The sequence below is a fragment of the Telopea speciosissima genome, chromosome 9, assembly GCF_018873765.1.
Source record: "Telopea speciosissima isolate NSW1024214 ecotype Mountain lineage chromosome 9, Tspe_v1, whole genome shotgun sequence".
NCBI lineage: Eukaryota > Viridiplantae > Streptophyta > Magnoliopsida > Proteales > Proteaceae > Telopea > Telopea speciosissima.
In genome coordinates, this window is record NC_057924.1 from 48,062,600 (window position 1) to 48,080,277 (window position 17,678).

Here is a 17,678-nt window from a genome sequence, read left to right on the forward strand (position 1 = left end):
TAAGCAAATATATATTAGTTGATAATAGAGGGGGTGGATCCCACCCAGGTAGGGGTAGGATAGTCATTCCAGCTCCATGTTAGATATAAAAGTATTTTGGATGGATTGTCAAGAGGTAATACATTGGCTAATGTAAGGCAATGCTAAAGGAAGGCCATGAGGGAAAATATCATCCTCCTCCCCTCTAAGTTTTTTTAATATCAACTCAATACCTAAGTTTTGAAAAATGACACTACCCTTTTTTACTTTTGAAAAATTTTATCAACCGTACCCCAAGTGGCAAACGGTGTTAATACAGCTGTGTTTAAAAGATGATATTATCCTTCTTCTTCTTCTTCTAGTTTTTTTAAATTTCTTTCTTTCTTTTTATCTACATTCAAAACCCACAGATGGAACCCACCGTAGCCAAACAGATCGACTTTTGTTGTATTTTCCGGTAAAAACCTGCGTCACTCTCTATCTCCCATCCCTCTCCTTCGTGCCCACTGAAACCCCTAACCCATCTTCCCTTTCCCTTCTATCTCACAGTAACAACGGAAAAAAAAAAAAATTCGAAACCTTCTACAAACCAATTGAATATTTTCTCGCAGAACCAATCCCACCGTCTTCCTTTTCCAAAGAACGGGTTTTCCAACCCTACCGCTTCGTTGCAGGTATCATCTCCAGACAACACGAAAACTATCCTTAATTCCTTCCTGGCGAAGAACTGGAAAGTTAGATAAAGGTTCTTTGAATTGCGAGTGTGAGTTGGCTAAGAGGTCAGAAGAGAGAAAATTTTGACAAAGTCTCACAACCTGAGACACCTTTACAAAGTTGGCCTAGAAATTTACTAATCTGAATACTTCTGATTAGATTCTAATCTTGTCCATGACCCCATCTCCACTCAGTAGTGGCGGTGGTGGTGGTGGTGCTGCACGTTGGTTAGTGGTTAAAACCTCAAATGGCAATGAGGATCGGGAACTCGGGTGAAGAAAAAACAGGGGAGGGGAAGATAATTCATTAATTCCAGGCATTATTCGCTTCTGGTCGCAAATCTCAAAAAAGTAATTCTAACACAAGAATAAGCAGATTGGTTCATTTGGATTCAGTAAAATAAGCACAGGTAAGAAACAGAATGGATAACGTTGGCTTTGGAGTTCCTCCTCTGTTCTGTTCTGACTTGAGATCCTCTCTCCGCTCTTAATTCATCAAAATCTATCAAGTTTTCTTCTTAGTAATTCTGTTTTGCTTACATTTAGATGACGAAAGGAGCAGAGAGAAGATGAAGATCGGCGGCAGTGTTGTGGTGCTGGCGCTGCTGCCGGAAGAAAACGAAAAAGAAAAGGATCTGCAGTGGTGGTGGTGCTGGCGGAAGAAGACAAAGAAGAAGAAACGAGACGAGCAAGGGAAAAACGATGAAAAAAAGGGCATTTTGGCACTGGAGGGGTAAAAATGGAATTAAAATAAATTAAGGGTAATTTGGGATTTTAGATAAATTGGATCTGTCCACGTCATCAATTAATGGTAGTTTTTAACGGTTAGAATACGGTTGATATAATCTTGGATTTTTTACAATTACCACCCCAAAATCTTTACTACCTACTATTATCCCCCCCCCAAATTTTCAAACAACTGATACCCCTCTTATGCATATTAACCACTAACTGACTCCCACCGTTACATTTCCGTAACGGTGGGGGTTAGTCGTGACAGTGTGCCGTTGTCATGAGTTTTCTAGGACCAAAATGCCCTTTTGGGGTGGTAATTGTAAAAAAAAAAAACAAAAAAACCCATTACCGTCCTCCTCCTTCTCCTTCTTCTTTCTCTGCAACCCCAAACCTGATTATATTGCCTTATTTTTTTAAGTACATTTGCGGATTTAGGAACACGGTTTCTTCTCCAACCCATAGTCCATATAGCCTTTTTGTTCTGCTTCTTGTGACCTGTTGCTGAAAGCCTGAAACTGATTTTTCTTTTTGAACGTTTTATTTGTTTATTTGAGAGATTTCGAAAATTAAGCCACAATTAATTGTTGCTTTGCAGGCGTTTCGGATGGCAGGAAGCAGAAGGGATTTGACGCTCAAAGATGAAACTAATTGAAACCGCTTCCCTGTGCTTTTCCCACTTCCTCCCCTTCTTTTTTTCTTTCTTGCCATTAAAGGTATGTGTTAGGGCTGTAAAAATCGAAAATTTGGGAATTAGGGCTTTGGACTTGTGTTTGTTATGTATTTTCGTCTTGCAAATATATATATACAGTGAAGGGAAGGGATCAAATGGGAAGGAATCAAATCGGAAATTTGTGTGGGGATTTATGAGAAATGAGTGTGGTCCAGATTGTCTTCACTCCTTAGGCTTTGATTCGGCATTTTGTCTTCTTCTCAGACAATGTTTATCTGAAAGCTTCTCATCCGACTTTTAACCTTCATTACAAGGATAGAGAGAGAGAGAGAAGCAAATGTGGATGCAAGGTAGAGAGACTTCGCGGCGTGGTTTCATTCAATCCAAGGTTTTTTATTTTGGTTTGATGGCAGCCACATTTTGGGGTTGCAGAGGAGGAGGAAGAAGAAGAAGGAGAAGAAGGAGAAGAAGGAGGACGGTGATGGGTTTTTTTTTTTTGTACAATTACCACCCCTAAAGGGCATTTTGGTCCTAGAAAATTTCTGACAACGGCACACTGTCATGACTAACCCCCACCGTTACAAAAATGTAACGGTGGGGGTCAGTTAGTGGTTAGTATGCATCAGAGGGGGGTAACAGTTGTTTGAAAGTTTTTGAAAAGGTAATAGTAGATAATAAAGATTTTGGGGTGGTAATTATAAAACACCCTATAATCTTTATAAAGTAAGGGAGGGAGTAATCATTTTTTAAAACTTGGGTATTGGATTGATATTAGGCAAACTTGGATGGGAGGGGATGATATTTTCCCTTAATTTACTTTATGATGTATCTAAAGTTACCGACCAAGTTACCGACACACCAATACAATACCGGGAGTTAAAACCATGATCCGACCTAAAGCTTTTGTACCATTTTAAAGGGCAAGTCATTACAAGACAGAGGGACTATATACATGCTCACTTTGGACCACCGGAGCCTACACTCAAGGGGAGGTGATGCTATGGATTCCTCTTCTTGTAAGGAGAAAGCTGCAATTTAGTCTTGAAATCTCAGCATATATTAGATGTAAAATGGTGATTGATATGTGAGTTCATCCGAAGGAACAATTGATCTCTACCCCTTCCCCTTAGTGGCTCATTGCGTTTGTGTAAGTAGTAGTAATTAGATAATTTATGAAGCTTTCAGACCAATAATAGTTCACATAGCTTCCCCCAATAGTAAAACCAAATTGATAACATAGTTAAACTGCCAACTAACTTCTCAGGTTTGAGATTGGCATTTTTGACTCGGTTAATAAACAGTTCTGAGTTCATATATTTTAATTTTTTTTGGTAAGTTCTGAGTTCATATTGATTATTTAAGATTGTGTTACTTCAAATTCAAAAAGAACCCAACAGCACTCTCCGTCGGGAGAATGACATCAGTGAGACCATTGTGTTACTTCAAATTCAAAAAGAACCCAACAGCAGTCTCCGTCGGGAGAATGACATCAGTGAGACCCTGATTCTCTACGAGTGTTCCCAAGACACTGCACAGGTGATGGAAACATATTTACATTAGGCGTGAACTAGGAGTTCATTCATGGGTGATTCAAATTTCTGAATTGGACTGTGAAACCGATGCAGGGAGAATGAAAATTTGCATCAATGTCAAGTTCCATACTTGCAGTGTAAAGATGCAGTTAATCAAAGATTAGAAGAAATCCAAAACTGCAGGTATGAATTTTGCCCCAAGCATACATCTTAAAGTCCAGTCCATTAACAAACAAAGAACTAACTATCTGAAACCCTAAAGGAAGCGGATATTGCAAAACAGGTTCACTCACTTGAAGATGAATATTTATTGGGATAAAATCCATCTTCCTCATTACACTTACAATCTGCATGGCTACTGAAATATATCTATGGATTCATGAGTGCCTCTCATATGCAAATAAGACTCTTATGATGTCATTAAGATTTGCTTGCAGCTCCTTTATCATGTGATCTGAGTTGGACTTCCACAAGATTGAATGACCACATCTCTCTGCTGGCAAAGAATTTACCCACAAGGTCTTTGATTAGAAGTGAGAATGCATTTTCCAATAGATATAAATTCTAAAGCTTATGTACCTGATAACAGAGGATGAGATCTACATTCCAGGCTCGAGATGAGTGAAGTGCACTTGCTCCTTGAATATTACACCTAGTCATCTTCTCACAGTCAAAACTATAAATCTATAAAGTTGGACATTTGAGGGAATAAAATGGCAGTTTGGATGAATGTGGATGGTAAACAATGAGAGAAAGGAACTACCTTTGGGATAGGAGGTTGGGAAGTCATCTAGAACAATTTCTGTGAATCCATTCCCTGTAAGACCAGTTCCTCTTTAGCAGGAGTAGATCAAAGCAATATAAAATAAGCAACTATACAGAAACTCAAAGATGGATGATCACCATATCTAGTTGATTGAATTCTCTACTGGGCTATCCTCTTTCCTCTTACTTTCATTTTTCATTTTCCATCTTTCATTTCTCTTTTTTTTTTCATGCCTCCTACTTTTCTTTCTCTTTGTGAGGATCTCATTTTTTTTTCTACTTTGTTTTGTTTTGAAAGGATCCATGTAGCCGACCCCATTTAGTTGGGATAACGCTGAGTTGTTGTTGTTGTTGTAGTTGACCATTAAGGAACCGAGCCCCATGTAGCATCTCAATGACTTAACAACCAACTTCCTAAATTTAAAACAGAATCAAAACCCCGATCTCAATGATGGAGAGACTAGCCATTCAAATATTAGCTTCATGGAGAGGCAAAAAGTCACCTATAATGGTACACAAGATACCCATAAAAATTAATACTCTTGATATTAAGTTTTCGCATTAAATTCGTACAAGTTTTTAATAACTTCTTCGTGTATTTAACTAATAAGTTATTCAAGTATTATATTAGACAATTTTAAGAGGTAAAGGATAGTAAATAGATTTCTCCGATCCTTCTCATAAGATTTGACCCAAAAAAAAATCTAATAGGAGTATCAAACATGGTCCGGGGGTCTAAATTCAGAAAGGAGCAACAACTAAAATGACATACCTGGAAACAGAAAAGGAGACCTATAACCTTGACCTTCTCTGAGCTCAGAGGAAAACAGCACTTGCCAGATGCCATTTAGACACTGACCTGTTCAATCCTTCTCAGTGCCAAAACGGCAAACCTAACCATAAAAGGTTTTCTTTTGCATTAGTGTTGATAGTAAACAAAAAATGGAAAATTTATTTACCTTCAAAACATGCTCTTCTTTCCCCAAATGTGCAAATACAATCCGTGAATATTCCACAATGGACTTAATTAAAGATATCTGCTCTGAATCTTCTTTCTCCTGCATATTCAAGTTGTATGCATAAACTTCAAGCAATATTATAATGAACATATGATTAACAACTTTCAGTATAAGCACATAGAATTTCTATTCTCCCAAACCTATATCTCAGGTAGACCTATTTCAATATGTTTTGAATGTGAGCAATATTCTGGATTTTCTGTCCTCAAATTTTTTTCTTCCTTCAGGTAGGTATTGGATCGAACCTGCAATCAAATAGTTGCATCATTTACTGCTTCATGCCATCAACTTGCTAGTTCAACCTAATAAGATAGGTTGAGCCTTGAAATAATTTCTTTGTAGCTCCTCCCTTGCCCCTATTTATTATGTTTTAGCCTGGCATCACAAATACACGCAGTTAGTTATCTAGAGCATGAACTTGCCTGGGATTTATAAAAACATATAGATCAAAGGGAACTCGCTTTTGCACGAATACATATTTTATAAACTTTACTTTTATGCATGCACTTACTTCCAAAATTCAACTAAAGTTAATCATAAAATCAAAGCTTGAATATCTAATGATGTAGTGAAGAAAATCCATTCAAATATTAGCTTCACAGAAAAGGCAGGTAAAATGTAACTAAGAAAGCTGTTATAAACAAAAGTGAAAGAAATCCAAAGCAGTCCTATTCAATCACCCTATAAAAATATCAACTGGCTAGACATTTCACATAATATTAATGAAGAACTCATGACTGTGATCCCTCCCCACTCCGGGTTAATACACACTCAATCAAATGGTGCTATATAATTACCCAAAGGTTGGGATTAGAATAACCGGCAGTGATCTAGAACAGCAGGTCAATCAATAACCTTCAAATAGAGAAATATTAGCACCCTGGTTTAGGGTGATCAGATCTGGACGCTGCTTTGGTCACAGGGCCTTTTAAATGTATGAAATGGGTTGCCAAAATTAGAAGTGAATCTGATGGTCAGATTGGAATATATCAAGGAGATACGAAAAATAGAAAGTGGCTACAATTTAGAAACTTAAGGTTAAAAACAGAAGAAAACAGCAACTAAAATGAAGAGCCAGTGTAAACAAATAGAAAGTAAGGGAATGAAAATAACAACTGAGGAACAAAGTGAGATGAGAGTATAGGAATAGAAGCTAAAAGAAAATAGCAACTAAGCCATGAAAGTTGCTGCTGCAAGACACCACAAGAGGAAACATAGTATTACAATACCATGGATACGATGGACTGTTTGGAAGTGGTTTCTGCACTAAGATGAGATCTGAAACTGAGAACAAAACCACAAGAGATTGGTGAACAGGATATAAATAAAAATCCAATAGAAAACTGAGACCAAAGTTGGTTGCACAGGGTGTAGATGTTGGAGAAATCAGACCTGTTAATGGAAGAAGAAGAGGAAAGTAGAAGAGAATAAAGGATATGTTAGGTCTCTTACCTAACTTTGGAGAATAATCCCACCAACTCCAGCCTTGGCATCCCACCAAGGTTTCCCTACTACATCCCATTGTAGAGTAGTTCTGAATCCCACAGAACCATGTTCTGCCACTCACAAGCTCAAGGCTACATTGGTTCTCAAATCATTGGGCTAGAGTGATCCCTTACTCTTTATTATAATTTCAGTTAAAATGTAAAATAGGAAACCCCTATTTATGGTAGGGAGAATCCCTAACAACTCAAGTCTTCTTCAAAATATAAACTATTCTAGAACTTCAACAAAATAGGAACTAAGGTCTAAAATGTAGGACATTTGTCCAGCCTTATAGAAACACTACTAAAATAAAGAATACAACTTACTAAAATAGAAACAAACACTAATCCTGTATAGACCTTAAATCCCTAATATTTGGACTTATAGAATTAGCCTATTACAATAGAAAACCAATTAGTTTTCTATTTTTTGGCCACTCAAAATTAAGCCTATTGGTCCATCCTTGATCCAATCTGACCCAACCAATAGCCTGGTTTGCTGCTGGAATTCTTGTTCTTCTGAACTGTATCACAATCTGACAAAGTAGACCAATCAGCTGGAGAGTATGATTTCCACAGAATTTATCAAAGAAATTTGATTGTTTTCAATTTTGTGATTTTGATATTTTACACACACAATTTTGAATAATTCCCTTTTACGAGAAGACGTCATTTTTTACTCAAATTCTTTTACCTCTCTCCCCTAAGCATAAAAACAGCTGTTATGTCAACTGTAGTCTATTCCTTAAAAACCTGAGTTGATGACACCCTCTAAGTACAACAAATTACCAATTAAAGAAGAAAAACCAGTGGAATATTACAAGAAATCTAAGTACCCAACAATGTATTAGTAGCTTAAGTCAGGATTTTCTGCCCCATACAATTGGTTACATTGGGAACTGAAATGGCATAAACTGACAGGACAGGTAGAAATGCCCAGTTTGTGATAAAACTAGGTATCAAACATTATAAATTTAGAAGTTCACACGCATTTGTTTGAAATCATTCATCCATAAAGGCATTACATTATGTAATGGCTTTAACAGATCTGCTGCACCATTAGACATTTCTAACAGCAGGTTCTCATAACTGTCCTGAATAAAATTCTTGACCAAGCTTCTCACAAAAGTAGAGCAAAATCCACCATTTCCAGAGTGAAAAGAATCAAATCACTCAAGATTTTTAGCTACTTCAACCTAAATAAGCTGAGGAAATTACACTTCTTGGTGTCTTGCCACGCAGCAGAGAAATACTGATCTAAAACTTAACATGTGGAAACAGAGTGGCATAGAAAAGACTTAACTGATAGACTCACTTTAGATTGCCAACTCCAACTTTATCATGGATATTTTGAAGAAAAAGTGATCCTTTGCACTTCTATAAGAAAGGGCGGGTGCCTTGGTATATTTCCCCCTGAAAATGGAACCAAAAGAACTTGATTAGAATATCCAACATGAAAAATAAGAGTGGACCCCAAAGAGTGCTGGAAGATCTGGTTTCAGGAGAACAAGTTAAAATTTACTTACCTGGAAACAGAGGATGAGAACTTCAACTTTGACCTCCGTACGGTTTTGATTTTGGAGAAATTGCTTTTCCACAGTCACCCAAAAAAATACCTACTCATCCTAGTTGGCACCAAACTCAGCCAATACAAAATATATTTACTGCCAGAACTACCTCACTTACAAGACTATTTTTCACATATATTAATTTCAGAAATCACATCTCCATATTATTCCATGCAGGATTAGTTTCGCATGCGGACAGAACATTTCTAGTAGAGCAATTCAACTGAAGTAAGAAACATGGAGTGTAATACAGCCAGTCTAAAGTGCACGAACAGTGCCACTAGTGTATATTCTAAAGTTAACGTGCTGGAGGTATGAGTCAGATCTTATTCTGTTAATGCTCAAACTTTGAGGATATGTTGTCTGCATCATCAAGCTATGTGTTGATTTCATTCCAATATGACATCACCACCTGTCAGAAAATGCTTTGAAAACTGCTCAAAACAGTGAGCCTTGCTTGAGGAATCAGACCCTGGAAAAAAACAAAAAGAAAACTCCATAAATGGTGGCCTTACTATTGAGATAGGTCACCAAGTTTGACTTGTGTGTATCCAGGGGGCTACCAATCCATCCAACAATGAGAATAATCAAAGAATCACAACCACATGCAAAAATAGTGGCCAAAGGCTTATACTATTAGGGGTGCTTCCCTTTCCCAAATTTGATTAAAAAAATGGTTTACTTTTATTTAGTGTTTAATTTTATTTCTACTTCACATCTCCCCAACCGGGGAAAAAACTGTAACTTTGGACTAATACTGATGCAGTTCAGAGAAAAAAGGCGGCCAGCTGCAAACCAAGGCTATCAGATGGATAAGATTAGTAGTTGAGTCAGTTTAGGACTCCCCAATAGGCTGGTCGATTAACAAAGGTTTAAGTAAGCAGATGAAGTCATTACATGAAAACTTTTAGGTGATGATCGCCCACAGGTTTCTGGTCGGCCCGAGATCAACCTCATGACCCCAAAAGGAGTGGTAGCTTTACTTTATTTATTCGACGAAAGGTGTAAGGATTCAGTCTGCACTAGGATAGCTCTTCGTCGGCCAATAGGAAGTGGAAGGCGAGAGACCTATGTTGGAAAGCGAGAGCCAGATGCTGAACCACCTTCCTTCAACACCCCTTGCTGCTCTCGCTGCACCATCTGTTGCCCGCTGCTTCGTTTGCTCTCTGGCTATAAGGAGTTCCCCAGTCTGTTTTTTATTTTTTCTTTCCTATTTTGCGTCCAAGACACCTTTCCCTTATTCTATAAAATATATGTAAAATGCTGCATCCCCACCCACAATTTGATGAATGAATATAATATTTGAAGCTGTTTCATGTGTGTGGATTTCAGAAGTGTAAATCTGTGTATTCAGGTGTGGAATGCTCAGTGGATTCTGAGTGGGAACTGCCCTGGATTCAGCAAGAGAATCTAATGGATTCCAGAGAGCAATTCAGGTGGATTCCTGAATAGACTTCACTTTCCTATCTCTTCTCTTTTTTCCTATCAATTTCAGGTCAGATTTTTTCAAACCCTGCTATTTCTGTTCTAGAATATTTCTGTTTCTGTTCTATGCTTAAATAACATACAAGTTGCTTTATCGATTTCAATTTAAACTTTTCTATTCCAACTATATATTTACCTGTTGGAATCAGATTCAGTGCCTGCTTTAAATCTCCAATTTCTAAATTGATTTGTAGTCTCCTATTTCAAATACAACTCAGAAAAATCTTAACTTCCTAGTTTAATCTTTTAAGTTTGGTTTCTGATTATTGCTGCTGATTCATCCTTGATAACAGTCCATTATTGGTTTCAGTTTTAAACCTCTAAAACCTTCCCATCGATCTCTCTAATTTGTTTGGGATTTCAGTCTCCTAGTTCCACTAGAATCCTACGATAACTGGGAATCTAACCTTTTTTCTTTCAATCATATTTTGCAGTCTTTTTTCCCTTGTTAAATAAACCATTCAACTATAGCATCAGAATAATCTGAGTTTTTCCTTGAAATATTTTATTTCTCCTAATCCAGTTGTTCTATATTCCCTGCAATCCTGTCGCAAGCTAATCTCCTGCTGGATTCACCCTGGTTCGAGTTTTGTTCTATACTCACCAAAATCCGGCCCAGATAATGTACATGAACCTACTAAGAAGAAGTGGAGAATATCATAGCTGACCGCCCATACACCCACTGCACAAGTTGAATACATACATGGGAGCTTTCCAAGCACAAAAAGCTTTTTCCCCATATTGTATAACTCTACCTGTTCTCTTTCCTCATTCTTCTGAATAAATTCTTGCCCATCCACAAAGATATACAAAGAGGGAAAAGTAGTTTTTTTAATTCTTTCTACTTCTTAAATTTTCTTTTGAAAGAGGTCTTGTAGAATTCTCTCTCTTTCTGAGCTACACTAGACTATGGACTCCAATGAGGAAGGTATACTGGACTACTGGAGTCATACTAGAATCCTGCAAAACTTCCATTTTTTTAGAGTTCCAGATAACTAAGTTATTATTGTTACTACTTCCTGTTATCTTTCAGCCATGAACGAATCCTGTAATTAATCATAACATGCACAAGTAATCAGAAATAATAAAACAAAGTCAAAAAGTTCTCAACCATCATACATCAGATTGCAGAATATATAAAGAAGAAAACTAATAAAATGAGATGTAATCACTAATCCATCACCAACCAAACCAACATTTGCTAGAAATGCAAATTTTTGGTGTTTTGAAGATAGAAGCGAACTTCAACCAAGGACACAATGATTTCAAAGAGAGGTCCGAGGAATTGAAACTTATGATGTCAAGAAACCAAGGATTTCATCAACTACAAACCACACAAGATGGTTCTCTCTTGGGGAAACATAAAGAGTCAACTACAAAGGCCAAGAACTATTTGAAGGCAAGCTATAGCAAAATCCAAAGAGCCCAACTGAGACCCCTTTCCTTGAGGATATTGAAATCAGAAACATCTTGAGCAAAGCTGGAATCAGTAGCAATCTTCGACCGCATGCTGCTACAGTCAAAGAAAATTAACAAATCAACGTTAGGTTTCAAGGAGAAGAAAGAAGTAAATGACAAAAAGAGGGAAGACCCAAAAGGCAAAAAATCTTACAAGGGGATTCTCTCATCAGCTTTAACCTGAATTCTTTTGCTTGAGAAAGAGGAGCATCAAAGATAGGTAGCAATTCCCTTTTTTAGGGCTATTTTCTGAAGAAATAATAAGATCTAAGTTCAATAAGGCAGTAGAAAAGAGTCATATAAGAAAAAAAGAAGATAAAATGACAATATGGACCAGTCTTGAGAGTGTTGGAACACTTACCTGACCATGCAATTATGGGTTTATGAATCCATACATATGGAATATGTGATATTTTGGGGCAATCTTCTCCTTCTTGCTGGCATCTTTTAGTCAGTTCAGTATTGCACCATGCCATTAACAGAGGTTGAATGCGTGTGGGAATCCAATCTTTCGGTAAAGGCATGAATTTTCTTTACAGTCGCCAATTATTTAGGATAATCTATGGAGAACCTTGGAAAGGACCTCAACTCATCAAATACTAACAGGTGAAAAGTTTCAAGCGCTGAGGGTGGACATTCTTCTGTTGCATCAGAAAGCAAGAGCGAGAGATGAGGACAATGGTCGATCTCAAATGTTTTCAGTGAGGTACTTTTGTACAATCCCTTTGGCAGTGTTCTAAGCATTTCACAATAAGAGATCTTTAAATCTTCAAGCATGGATGAGATTAGGCATTCATCTGGAAACAACACCTCCAGTTGAGAACAATATGAAATATTAATTCTCTGCAATAAGCTGAATTTGTACAGGTCTTCGGCCAACGATCTAATACCATCACAATTACTGACCTGCAATTCTTTAAGAGAGGTATTTAATCCACAGTCCAATGATGTTAAACTATGGCAAGATGTGATATCAAAATTCAATCCTTCTGTACTAGGAAGAAGTCGAGGCAGCCTCCTTAGCTTGGGGCAACCGCTGATATGAAAGTTTTGGAGGCAAGGGAATTCACCATCTTCCCCTTCACACCAGTCCTCCAGACTATTCATATCACCAAACGTCAAGAATTTCAGTTTTTGAAACCCCTTCCTACCATCTATACCACCATAGAACTCAGCACTCAATTGTCTAATTTTATTTTTATGTGAGCATGAGATCTTGAGGGTTTCTAAACAAGGCAGCAGTCCCAAAGGTGGAAGGGACTCACTTTCAATTCTATAAAGTTTCACTGTGACTAGCTTCTTGTATCTCATTATATTTGTTGTCATCCAAATTGGATAGCATAAACCAGGGAAGTCCAAAATTTCAAGAACCTTTAACCCTTTGTGAGGTTCTAGGGACTCAAGTACATCTTCCCAGTGCTTGGATTGAGAAAGTACATCTTCCCATGATCTGTAATACGGATGCTTCCATTCACTAAAACAAAGATTATATGGTTTCTCCCTCCTAGAAGAACCCCATTCCAACCACAACTTGTCAATTTTCTGCTTGTTCTTTAAAGAGGCATCCTTGGCTTCTCTGATATCTATTAAAAACTCTAGACTTTCAATGCCAAGTGTTCCTTCGAGATTTACCAATTCTTTTAGTTCACTTATACCATGGCCTACATCTAGGCCCACATGGAAAAAGGGAATTTCTTCAAGACATTGCAATTTTCCCATTCTTTTTGGCCTCCTTTCAACATCCCACCATTTGTCCTCCATCCGTAGGCGTTGGAGGTTGACTAGGTTGCATATGTCTTCAGGTAACTCAATAAGTTTTCTGCAATTCACTACATCCAATACCTGCAAATTGTAGAGTGCACATATTGAGTCAGGTAACCTTTCTATTGTATCACTGCTGATACGAAAGAATCGTAGATGCTTCAGACTGCCAATGGAATAGGGAAAAGAGTTGATCCAAAAAGCGTCAAGAACCAACACACGTAAGCATTTGAATTCTGCAATCAACATATTAAGAATTTGGCTTCCTTGCATGTTTGTTCTTTCACAAATAAATAGAAATGAGGATAAATTCTTGAATCTGTATGACCTATTTTCCACTAGATCAAGGTCAGGATTATCCAAAAACATATGTCGAACATTTTCATAGATGTGATATGAAATATATCCCTCTGGTCTGAAATACACTCCAGCTGAAACTAAGCATGCTAAATCATGCATGAGATTATGCATCACAAATCTATCACCTGAGCTGGACTGGAAGAAAGACATGTGCAGTAAATCATCAAAATATTGTCGTCCAATGTGTTTGATTTTATCTACTTGTTTAGTTTGGATGAAGCCTCCTGCAACCCAAAGTGTAACTAAAGTTTCCTTTGTAAATTCAGAATCCTTCGGAAATAAAGAACAATATGCTAAACATTGTTTTAGATGTGGTGGTAGGTGATGATAACTCAAACTTAGAGCTAGCAAAATATCATCATTTGCCACGTCCCACTTCTCACTTTCCAAGATAAATTGCCATTGATCCACTTCTTGTGTACCTTGAAGAAGCCTTGCAAGTGTATTAATCGCCAAAGGCAACCCATCACACTTTTTCAGAATTTCATTGCCAATGGCTTCCAAGGTGGAGTTTGCATTCATAATCGGATCAATAAAAGCACGATCTTTGAACAATGACCTAGCATCTTCATCACACAAACCTCTCAAATAATGAGTTGCAATCGCATTCAAGGCAAATGAAACTTTATCACTCCTAGTGGTTACTAAAATTCTACTCCCTTTACTTGCAACCCTAAAAGGAACGAATAGCTTCTCCCAATCAGCATGTTTTTCATTCCACACATCGTCCAACACAATTAAAATTCTCTTCCCTCTTAGAGCATCTTCAAGGTCATGCTCAAGTGGGTCTAACTGTTCAAAATGAGAGAAGGATTGCCTAGTTGCTGAAGTAAGAATTTCCCCACTTAGTCTGACAACATCAAACTGGTTAGATACATAGATCCACAGCCTAACTTCAAAATGATTTATTACATCATTGTGATTGTAGAGAAGCTGAGCAAGTGTTGTCTTGCCCATTCCCCCCATGGCAACAATGGAAACCACAGAAACACTACCCCTTCCATCATACTGATCAGATAACAACATGTCCGATACATAACGTAAGTCATCTTCTCTTCCAAACACATGATTTTGATCAACTATGGAACCAACCATTCGGCTCATGTCTCTGGAGGGAAAAGGTTGTAGTCTAGTGAACATTTCATGCTGCTTTAGTTCAGTCTGTCCTTGAAAGTAATGTTGTTCAAGTTTCTTCTCAATATCAGCTAATTCCTCATTAATTTTAGTTATGAAAGGACCAATATCTTTCCTACATAACATATGATTCTCATTCAAAGAAAAGGAAAGATAGGAGGGCACCTGACCCCTGTTTTTGCTTTGGATTCTGTCATCTCGTAGCTTGTGAATTTCTGTGAGAAACTCATCAAGCACATCATCGATGTAGTAAGCCTTACTCCTAAGATCTTCTAGGCAGTGTTTTGTGAGCTCATCTTTCCTTTGCTTGTTCTCCACCACCTCAAGAATTGTTTTGATTCTCTCCATGGTGCAATATAGCTTGTACAATTCTCTTTCCACACGCCACATTGACCCGAAGTCCTGTAGCAGCAAAGGGTCGTCTAATTTATTCAGAATTGCCTGCAAGGTAGGAGAGACAACGATGTCAGCTCTTTTGAGTCTGCTTGCCATGTCTTCTTGAGCTTCTTCCTCTACCTTCGATCGAAGAACACAAACAGCAAATGAAGCGTATGGAAAGCTCATAATTCTTTGTTTTGGTAGGGATCGACGACTTTGACACCGACCAATTTCAGAAAGTTGAAATTTCCACATATGGTAAGTCGACATGTGTCCCTCCAAAAACCTGTTACCCATTGACCCCACGCCCTTCTTCTCTCTCTTTCTCCCTCCCTCGTTTTTTGTTTTTTGTTTTTTTTTTTTTCTTCTTCTCCTCCTTCTTCGTCACAGAACCAGTTCTTCCTCCGAAACCCGCCCTCTGCAAAACCCCGCCCCCAACCCCCGGGCCATGTCTGTTTTCATTGAGCTGAACAAAATTACAAACTAGTCAAGAAGAAGAAGAAGAAGAAGAACAGGTATTCGTGAAAACTTGCCACGTATGATCTCCACACACAACAGAATTCACAAACCTCGGCTCAGGTGTTGATGATTCGGATACAAAACCCACAATGGCTTCTACTTTATAGCTTGACTTCAACCACGCGTTGCCGTTCAAACCCTTTTTAAGTTTTTAAGTTCATGCCTTTGGCTATATTTGGTAAGCTCTTCCTCATCCTTTCCAGACTCAAAACCCAGGATTCCCTCTTTCCTGTTCCTAGTACTTCTCTGAGATCTCTCTTTCTACTCTTCTTCCTCATAATCGAATCTTTGGGAAATGTTTTTTGATTGAGACAGAAAAAGGGGGGAAGGGGAAGGGAAGAAACGGAAGAGTTCGACGGTGTTTGCAGTTTAGAACAGAGCAAAATTTAGTATCTGAATCTAAATTCTATTAATTTGAGATTTACCGGACGCTGGAGTACTCTCTAATTCTTCTTCTTTTCTTTGTTCTAGAGCTAGAAAAAGATTCTCTCTCAAAAGAGAAAGTCCTTCAATGGAGAGAGAGAGAGAGAGAGAGAGGACAGCACAGTGGCAGCGGCGGCGATCCTCTGTGGAACGCTGTCGTCAGTTAGTTCCCGGCGACCTGCATTTTCAGGCCAGTAGGAAGGGGTGGAACTCATAGACCGACTAAACGGTCTACAAAATTGACAAATGGATTAGATGTAAAGCTTGGAAGGCAAATGACAACACGACTCGGACGATGTTTTTGCTCCGCTCGGAAAATCACCGAGTCGCATTGGAACCAGGCTGACTTCGGGCGATTCTATATCAAACTTTTATATCTTACCTATGGCCCCTTTTTTTGAATACACCCTCTCATCTTCAAAATCTTTCAAACACACCCCCATTTATTGAAAACATGTAAATTAGTCCATCCTGCCCTTTAGTTTTAAATATTAATATTCACCCAACAAATTTTTGATGCAGCTCACAATCAGATTAGGGGGTCATCCCTTTTCGAGTATCAACAAAAATCTTAAATTTAACTTGCATACTTAAGAACAAAAATGTCTTAGGACACATTGATTTTATAAAGAATTACGTGAAGGATCAGTTGTGTGATCAGGCTTATGCCTCTGACGATCGAGCAAAGAAATTTTATCCCTGAGGCTCGACAGTTTTTTAGAAGCAAAAATCGAAAGAAGATTGGTTTTAGGTCATCTTTGGTATCACTTTTCATTTTCATTTTGACCTATTTAAAAAAAAAAAAAAAAATCATTACTAAAAATCATTTTGATCAAAAATGAAAAACTGTTTCCATATGGTTATGAAGTCTAAGATCAGACAGAACCGTATCCATATGATAAAATATAACAAGCATGCTAATTCCTAGCACACACAATTCAAAGACATGGAAATATTTTTGGTGATCATTTCAAAACGCTCTTAAACTCGTTCTCTCCTTCTGATCCTGAGCCTCTCAGTCCCTATTGGCGAGAATGAACCTCTAGTTTCCATCCCTTCCCATAAGCCCTTCCCATAAGGAGATAAGGAATGTTGTGTTCAGTATTAGAGCGTCTAAAGCACTAAGACCTGATGGTTTCTCAACAAGCTGCCAACGATATTGGCAAGTTATAGGGAAGGATGTGATCTCCTATGTACAAGCTTTTATTAGGACTGGATCACTATTAGTCCATTTGAATCAAACCATTTTGGCTCTCATACCCGAAAACCCTAGTCTCCTACAGCATTATATGCCAAAATGTTTATGCAATTTTATTTGTGAATTTATTTCTAAGATTCTGGTCAACAAAAGTTGATTTGTCCTTGGCTAGCTGCATTTGTTAAAGGCAAACAAATTGTGGATGACTACATAATTGCAAGTAAGATTCTGAAATATATGTGAATGAAAAATGGTAAAGTTGGATTTAAGGATAAGGATATTAAGGTTTTGTTTGTTATGCATTTTAAGGCAATAATGCATTCTGAGTTGATACAAAACAATTGTTTTTTGCATCTCCAAATGCATTATCGATCTAGAATGCATGCATACCAAATGCAACCTAAGATTGATATGTTTAAATCCTATGATAGAGAGTTTAGTTGTCGTCAATGGACCCCACTGGAGGTAATTGAAGCAGCTCAAAAGTCCTGGAGAGA

At 37.8% G+C, this 17,678-nt stretch overlaps 1 protein-coding gene across 4 annotated transcripts; it reads right to left on the minus strand.

Moving 5' to 3' along the window:
- Nucleotides 1–11,103: 11,103 nt before the first annotated feature.
- Nucleotides 11,104–15,290, minus strand: LOC122639593 (putative disease resistance protein RGA3). 4 transcript variants are annotated; one of them, XM_043832464.1, is made up of 3 exons: nt 11,775–15,290; nt 11,563–11,657; nt 11,104–11,460 (listed from the first exon to the last, which is right to left on the minus strand). In XM_043832464.1, the coding sequence occupies exon 1, from the start codon at nt 15,225–15,227 to the stop codon at nt 11,955–11,957; it is 3,273 nt and encodes a 1,090-aa protein (XP_043688399.1). In that variant the 5' UTR covers nt 15,228–15,290; the 3' UTR covers nt 11,104–11,460; nt 11,563–11,657; nt 11,775–11,954. The 4 variants fall into 4 exon arrangements, with proteins under 4 accessions (XP_043688399.1, XP_043688397.1, XP_043688398.1 ...); XM_043832462.1 differs by having other exon boundaries at nt 11,770–15,290; XM_043832463.1 differs by having other exon boundaries at nt 11,563–11,675; nt 11,770–15,290.
- Between the last annotated feature and the right edge of the window lie 2,388 nt (nt 15,291–17,678).